Source organism: Charadrius vociferus, unplaced genomic scaffold (assembly GCF_000708025.1).
Source record: "Charadrius vociferus isolate BGI_N301 unplaced genomic scaffold, ASM70802v2 scaffold309, whole genome shotgun sequence".
Lineage (NCBI taxonomy): Eukaryota > Metazoa > Chordata > Aves > Charadriiformes > Charadriidae > Charadrius > Charadrius vociferus.
This window is the reverse complement of record NW_009661370.1, coordinates 8,722-17,008: the sequence shown is the minus strand read 5'-3', so window position 1 is coordinate 17,008 and position 8,287 is coordinate 8,722. Positions and strand designations below refer to the sequence as shown.

Sequence of the window (8,287 nt, the reverse complement as noted above, 5' to 3'; positions counted from 1 at the left end):
GGGAAAGCACAGCCTGGTCTTCTGACTGGCTGTCCTGACGTGAGGTGTCGGTAGCTTTAGGTGCCCCCGTAGCTACTGGGCGATGCTTTAGCCGCGAGGCAGGGCTGAACAAAACGAGTTGTCCCCTCATTGCCGGGGGGGATGGGGCGGGCCCGGCGGGGACACACTATGTCTTTCAAATGCGAACACCACCTGTATTGCGATTAAAGACTAGCTTAGTGTTGAGAGGAAACATGCAAATACGCATTACGTAAACTGGAAATCAGGTTTGGCAGTGCTGCGTGGATGCATGTTACTGGCATGTAAACCTGGAAACAAGTTTATACTGAAGGAATCGAGCAAATTAAGGCATAGTTTGCTTGACAGTCGAACAAAGCAAAGTGTCTTATTTTGTCATAAGAGTTTCACTTCCTTTAGTCCATGATGATGCATCCTTTCAACTTCTTATCTGAGGACTCACATTTTAAAAGAAAAATACCTGCGGAGCAGCCTCGCAAGCATGACACTGCAGGCAGGGAACGCTTGCTTGCCGAAAATCAGAATAGCTCAGGGGAATAACATCTGTGCTCATTTAATGTGCTAGTAATTCAGATGCCAGTAATAAACGTGAACAGCATTGTCATTTAAACTAGTTCAGTGTTCAAAATATGAAAAGAAAAACGAAGACTATAAAATGGATTATTCTCCAGCCTTTCCTGTTTTCCTTGGATGGCTCAGTAACTGAAGCGAGCAAATCAAATACTGCAGGGGAAGACACAGAGGCCGCTGGTTCTGTGTTAACACTAATGAGTGAGTTTGCTTCCTTCCTTCAGGTGCCAGAGCCTCAGCTCTGTGGAGCACCAGTAAAGCCTTTTATCAGCTAAGAGTATGTGTTGCTACGTGTACCATTCTTTAATAGCAGCTTCTGCATTTTTCCTTGAAAATTTTTAGAAGACTCAAAATGAGTTAAAAGCCATTAGTGTAGATGATTCCCGGAGGCTAAATATTTACTCTTGAATTTTCTTTTGAGACACACGAGCCCAGTTGGTTACAAACCCTTTGAGTCCAGTGTGGTCTAGGAACGTTTATAATCAACTGTCACTTCGGTCAATGGTGATGCAAGTACATATAGAAAATGTAGCTTTATGTTTAAATAATATGTATGTCTAATTCAGCTTCAGAAGAATACAGGCAGCTTACAAATCAACTATACCAGAATCAACTAGACTCTAGAACTAGAGTCCAACTTCAGTTGTAGCGGCCATGCTCCAGTTTTGAATGCCATGACACAGCTGGAGAGCGGACCTTGCCACTCAGAAAACCATTGCAGTGGTCAGCCCAAGCTCCCACTACAACAATGTGTCCCAAAATTCCAGTGTAAGATGCAATGATCTCGAAACCCATGAACTTCAAAAGCCTAACAACAGAAGTAGAATACACTAAACATGAGCAAAAGTCAGGTACTCCTAGAGACTGCTTAATTTTATCACTTTTACACAGAATTTACATATATTGTAGAGGTGGGCGGCGCTTTGAAAACCATTCATTAAGGGATTTTAGGGTGTGTATTTCCTTGCTTGACTTTCTACAACCTCCAACCTTTTTGTCATACCACATAACACTGAAAATTTTCTCTGGCAGCAATTCTAGGTAAAAAGCTGACTGTCTCCAGTGTGGCAACAGATCTTTGTACCACAGCTCAGCACATCGTTTTATGTGCTGATGCAATTGTTTGTGTAACAGCTGCAAAATAGGTCAGTGGGGAAAAAAAAAAAAAAAAAGGCTGAAAATTTGAAGGTGCTTTTGAAAAGGATCATTTCACATGTCCCATTTACTCTGCAGTTTCACAACCAGTTTGAGCCAGTATGACTGCGCGGTGCTGTGAGAAGACAGTCCCAAATTCCACCCCGTGCCATCCTCATATTTCCATGCTTTTCCTTGTGTGGGTGCTAGCCCTCAAACACAATTCTTCCTTAAAGGTCCATTTTCAGTGAGAACAGGTCTCTGATCCAATTCGTCTGCAGCTGAACAGTCTCCAGAGCTGATGTAGGAACAGCAGCAGGAAAAGAGGGCAGCAGCCACCCAGCCTCAGACTGTGTTTAGTCTGCTTGAGAAACTGGAGTTGTACAGACAACCGAATTAGCACAACCAAGGCAAGGTACACTCCAGAGGATGAAGGGGAGAGAAATGAGTGGTTAAGGGTAGTGATTATTAGACCTGATCATCCAACAAAGGAGTATCAACACAGAACTTCAGCCTTAGTATATTTTGCGGTGTCAGAGGATATCAGGTCACAGAATCACAGAATTTTCAGAGTTGGAAGGGACCTCTAGAGATCATCTAGTCCAACTCCCCTGCTAAAGCAGGATTGCCTAGAGCACATTACTCAGGACTGCATCCAGGCGGGTCTTGAAAATCTCCAGAGAAGGAGACTCCAACACCTCCCTGGGCAGCCTGTGCCAGTGCTCTGTCACCCAAACTGTAAAGAAGTTTTTCCGTGTGTTGGAACAGAACTTCCTATGTTCCAGCTTGCACCCATTGCCCCTTGTCCTGTCACTGGGAACCACCGAGAAGAGTCTGGCTCCATCCTCCTTCAACCCACCCTTTAGGTCCCTTTTCTTGGTTTAGTTTCAATGATGACAGTACTAGAGAGTGCTGAGCGCTGGTGCATGTCCCTATCCCGAGGCTGCCACACACCTGCAGTTACCAAGATTTTTGAACTATTTCTTTGAGAAGCTCTAATACATGGTGTGCTTGCAGAGAGCATGCCCTTAACCCTGAAAAGTGCTTTTTCTTTTTCTTATGGAGTGTTGTTCTTCTTTTACTAAATTGGGCTGTCAAAATGCTGTTCCCTTTCATACATTTATATACATAACACCAGGAGCAGCTTAGAGTTGCTGGAGCAATGGAGTAAATGAAGGGAGAATGCAAAGGTGCCAACATTCCCACGTCTTAGAAACCTGACCTTAGTACTGTTGGGAATTAATCCTATTTCAGCATCAGTGGCAGCCGTAGTATCATTCATGCAAACATCTATCATCATGCTGAGAATCCTCGTTTCTGAAGGTGGTTATAAGTGGTGCTTCAGTGAAGTTAACATCTTTGTAATTGCAACAGGATTAAACAATAAATCCAATAATAATAATCTCTAAGTCAGATTGAGTTCTGGTGTTTCAAGTATATTTGAAGGTATTTTCAAATTACTGTTTTCCCCAGCTCTTCCCACATACAGCTAAACTCTCATAGATCTTTTAAAACCAGGTAGTGTTTGAAGCAAACAAAGCCATCTTCCTATTTTCTTTTTTTTTTTTTTTTTCCCTTTTCCAGTGCTAAAGGATCTGATTCACCAGTTTGTTACTTTACTTGCACACCTGTGTATTCAAATGGTATACTCACCTTATGTGTAGGTAAGATCACGGGGTTTTGGCACACTCTCTTAGCTTTTGGGTATGTGTTTTAGATATCCCAATAATATTCATTACAAAAATATGCCTTTCATTCCTGTATTATCTGCCTTTATTCCTGTGGATGCAGTTCCCAATGGACTATTCACATAATTAATCCTTATTTAAACAAGAACAGTGGGATTATTCGTGTTACTAAAGAATAGTCATATTTCAGAGGATTATATCCGAGTGAGGCATTCACAGCACCATGCAGAAATCTGAAAGAGAAGACAGATTAATCTGATTTCAGAGCACAGCTCTTGACGCTCCATTCTGTAAGGTTACTTACCACTTGTGCTATTTAGCTGCAGCTAGATTCTTGCCCTATTTCGGATGACTAAGTTACGTTAGTTGTTCTTTATTTTCAAAATTTCCTCTGTGCTTAAGAATTACAGCTTCTACTTAATAATTCATTTTCTAGCCCCACAACTTAGAGAGTGATTTTTTTTTGTGATCCAGATACAAATGATTTGTTCCATTTAAGTCAAATAATAATGTTAACATTTTTGTTCCAGGATCAAAATAATACCAGAAACCAAAAGAAAGCTGATGATTGTTCCAAGATCAATTCTAAGCTCACTCCAAATGCCAAAATAGCCTATTAAATGTACGCAGCTTAGAGGAATATCCACAAATTTATTCTACTTACCGTAGGACACATTTTGGACTTCACAATTTAAAAAAAGCCCAAAGTCTCCATCACAGGGAAAACAAACACACTAGAGTGAACTGAATATAACCTTTTGCATCTCTTTAGAGGATCTGTGTTGATCAAAAAGTGCATAAACGCTTAGGATGGCTGAGATACGGGCACAAAGATGACTGGGAATTCAATAGGGGGTGTCATCTTACAGCTTATCCGTACCGCTGCACAAGGCAAACTCTCAATTGCTTTCGATTTATTACAGGCTTCATATGATTATGAAATTTTACAGCATTTTTAAAACCTTCAGTATGCACCTTTCAAGTGTCCATGTCAAATCCATAGAAGAGAAAGGAAGAACCACTGCAGGTTTGCCAGCTGCCCCGTGACAGCGTGGGAAATGGAGAACGGCCAGGATACGTGCAGCTAAATGTGTGCACCAAGGAAAACCTGCTTAGTATTGAGCTCAGAGAGTTAGAAAGCATTTTGTCTTGGATTCTCAGCTTCTTTCTGCCTGTTAGCATGGCCTGGTGAAGTCTGAGCTGCACTGCCCCTGCCCAGGGCAGGACAATATCCAGACTGGTTATGGAAACAGGTACCTTTTGGTCTCTTACTTGCTGGCAGAGCTTCTTGCTCATGTTGCCAGACGTCCACAAGCTAAGGGGCTAGAGCAAGCCATTTATGAAGTTCTCCATTCAACAGACAGTGCTTCAAAAATCAGTTGAGGCTGCAGGGCTCACCTTGTGAAGGAGAACTGGAAGGTCCTGGTGACAGAGTAGGCGTGAAGGTGATGGCAAGGCAGGCAGGAGCAGTAACCTCACAGGCAAGCGGGCAGTCCTGCAGTACCTGAACAAGAAGAGCAGGTCCAGCGATGCTACGAGGTTGAGACCACAGTCCCGTCAGTGATCACTAGACAACCCGTAGCCATGAGACAGGGCCAGAAAGTCTTGTAGACTAGACAAGTCACAGTATACATACAACATGGCTCAAGCGAGGAGCAAGGATGAGGGCCTGAGTAAATGCATATCCGTGGCTAATGGGTGGGAGGTGCAGGGGTGGAGGTCTGATATGTTGAAGGCGATTGGAGCCTGCTGCTGTTCTTAGGGCCTTACCAGTAGAGAGACAAGCTCAGGGATACAGACACAAGAAGTTGAGGGGGACTATCAGAGCACAAGCCCTAGGCATACTTCTGCTGCCGATGCACTATAAATGGGATCACAGTCCACCTGGAGAGCACATCAGTTTGTGTTAACACAGGTTGAGATCTATGAAAATGTATCTAATAAGGAGGATTGTAGAAAGGTTTGGCTGACTTGGAAAGGTGGACAACATGAGAAGTACAGACATAGCCAAGTAATGCAGCCATCTGCATCCTGGTAGTGCTGATGTAGCACAACAGAGCAGAGAAAAGGGACACATGCTGGTCCTACAACATGTTAGTGACGTTGGAGAGCTTCCAGCAGTCCTTCTGGCTGTCAGTCGTGACTCCATTCCAGGGAGCAAACAGCCTCTGTTAACATAGCTTAAGCATTGAAACTTCTAAGATTTTTTTTTTGCAAAGGCAGAGGGAATCCTTCTGTGTAAAATACCTTGAAAGACCAGCACCCTACTTGGCTTTCTCTGACTTACACATACAAACAATCCTGTATGGTATAAACTACCTGTTAAAAAAGCATGCTTTATAGGCAATTGTCTTTCCTTTAAAGGACTTTGAAACCGCATGGTTCATTCAATTTGTTTTAAATTCTAACCCGCTAGGTTTCAACCCTTTGTGAAAACTGCTTATGATCACAGACGTCCCCTCTCAGGTGTTCAATTCATTCTAGGTAGAAGAGCGGAAACAGAGCGGGGAGCAGGAAGCTGATGAGGTCAGGAGCAAGGAGACAGGGGACAAGGATTTGAGTCCCAGACGTGAACTAGGAAACAAATTTAAGGAACCAGTTCCAGAAATATGAACCATTCTAGAGAACTGCTTTTGCTGAAATATTAAATGTGAATAAGCAAAATTGTTTTCAAATTAAAATATTAAATGAAAGAAATACGCAAGTGGTATAACGATATCAACTTAACAGTAAAGAATCTTAATGCTGAAAGTCTCGTATATCTTAAGATATGAAAAAATACTCACAGGTGCCGTTGGTTCTAAATCTTGCCCAAGCTTCAGAAATTAAATTGTGAGGAAGAAGAAGCCTCTTACATCTGCAAGCAGTAACCACAGCATGAACAACAGACGCTGACAGGGAACACTGCTCTAGGGTAGAGCCCTTGTTTTGTTATCAGTAGTATAAATTTACGTTAAAGTAAACATACCCAGAGCGTCCTTTGTCACCCTAAAGGCCTCGTATTTCCACCCTCTGGTTACTTACACCAGTCAGGTCTTACTCTTTGGCTAGTTTCCTACATGGAACTGAAAATTTTCTTCTGTAGTCAATGGTCTACAATAATTCTGTTTGATTTTCTTTTTTCTTGACATCTCTTTTTGTCATGTCAAACTAAAAGACATACTTGTGGGCCTTAATAGTTGTAAACCCTAAAATATATTAAGCAGTCTAAGATCTGCTGACAGGTCCTCAGAAGTCTCTACTAGCAGCGCTACATCCCATCAAGCATTTTCCAGGTAGAATTCCCAGCTGCACCTTAGATCAGGATTAGTCTTTATACATCATACAGCCCCTCACGTAATAGAGTTTCTGTCAATGACTCGAGCTTGTAGGTACCGTTAGACGGCTGCAAGAGTTAAGTAGATCTGAGTCTCCCTGTACATTCTGGCACATGACAACACTCTGTATTCCCCTCCCCTTTTCTTCTCTCCTATTTGCCCTTCGCTGCACATGCACGGCAGGTACATTGGGAGCTGGCAAAGCCACCAGGGGTGTCTGAAGAGGGTATAAGCTGCAGAGTAAGTTAATCAGGCTTAACTCTCCTTTCTTTGCTGTGTAGAGCTAAACTCGCTGCAGGCACCTGGATTTTGATGCCAGAAGTGCTGGTGGAATAATCTGTGGTTTATATCTTCATTTTCTGTGTGGTACACAAATGTCTTTCCATATACAGCTGGTGGCTGGAGAGGCATACTATCATTCCTGCCTATTGAAGGGTCTAATAAGTACTCCAGGAGTAGCAGGTAAAGCTAAAGATGTTAAACAAAACCAAAGGGAATAACACTTTATTTATTGCCTTAGTACAAATCAAGAATAACTGCATTTTGATCGAGTAGAAATAAAGCGTCTCCCTTCAAAATCTGATTCAGGGGAGCCTTGAGATCATTAAACTAGATTTAAGTTAACATCTCCAGTCAGGAACATTTAGGCTCTAAAGGAGAGCTGCTAAAAGTGGGGAAAGGGCAGCCGCAGAAAGAGGTTGGTGACTGTGTTAGAAGGGAAAGTAGTCTGAGAAGCAACAGTAGCGCTCTCAGGAAGGGAGATGCCTCCTCAGAAAAGGCAAATGAGTGGCCACTGCTAAAGACAGTCCTGTCTGCAGAGTAAGACTTCAATTCAATGCCACCACTCTAAAAAAGGGTAATGAGTCTGAGCTAGGTGTTGCCATAAGGAGCTATTCCAAAACGACTTTGGCAGAATAGTTATTCCCTTATAGCTATTCCACAGAATCACAGAATCACAGAATGGTTAGGGTTGGAAGGGACCTCTAGAGATCATCTAGTCCAGCCCCCCTGCCAGAGCAGGGTCACCTACAACAGATTGCACAGGACAGCGTCCAGGCGGGTTTTGAATGTCTCCAGAGTGGGAGACTCCACAACCTCTCTGGGCATCCTGTTCCAGTGCTCCACTACCCTCAAAGTAAAGAAGTTCCTTCTCATGTTAAGATGGAACTTCCTATGTTCAAGTTTATGCCCATTACCCCTCGTCCTATCACCGGGCACCACTGAAAAAAGATTGTTCCCATCCCCCTGGCATCCTCCCTTTAAGTATTTCTAAGTATTAATAAGATTCCCCCTCAATCTTCTTTTCTCTAGACTAAAAAGACCCAAGTCCCTAAGCCTTTCCTCATATGAGAGATGTTCCAATCTCCTAACCATCTTTGTAGCCATTTGCTGGACCGTCTCCAGCAGTTTCCTGTCCTTCTTGAACTGGGGAGTTCAGAACTGGATCCAGTACTCCAGATGCGGCCTCACCGGGGCAGAGTAGAGGGGGAAGATGACCTCCCTCGACCTGCTGGCCACACTCTTCTTGATGCACCCCAGGATGCCATTCGCCTTCTTGGC

At 43.1% G+C, this 8,287-nt stretch overlaps 1 protein-coding gene across 1 annotated transcript in view; it reads right to left on the bottom strand.

Moving 5' to 3' along the window:
* MTR (5-methyltetrahydrofolate-homocysteine methyltransferase) overlaps positions 1–8,287 on the bottom strand; it is a 66,022-nt gene that overhangs the window by 52,757 nt on the left and 4,978 nt on the right. The window contains exon 5 of the mRNA XM_009893651.1: positions 4,809–4,914. Within this exon, the coding sequence (XP_009891953.1) occupies positions 4,809–4,914 (106 nt within the window). The remainder of the gene's footprint in view (positions 1–4,808; positions 4,915–8,287) is intronic.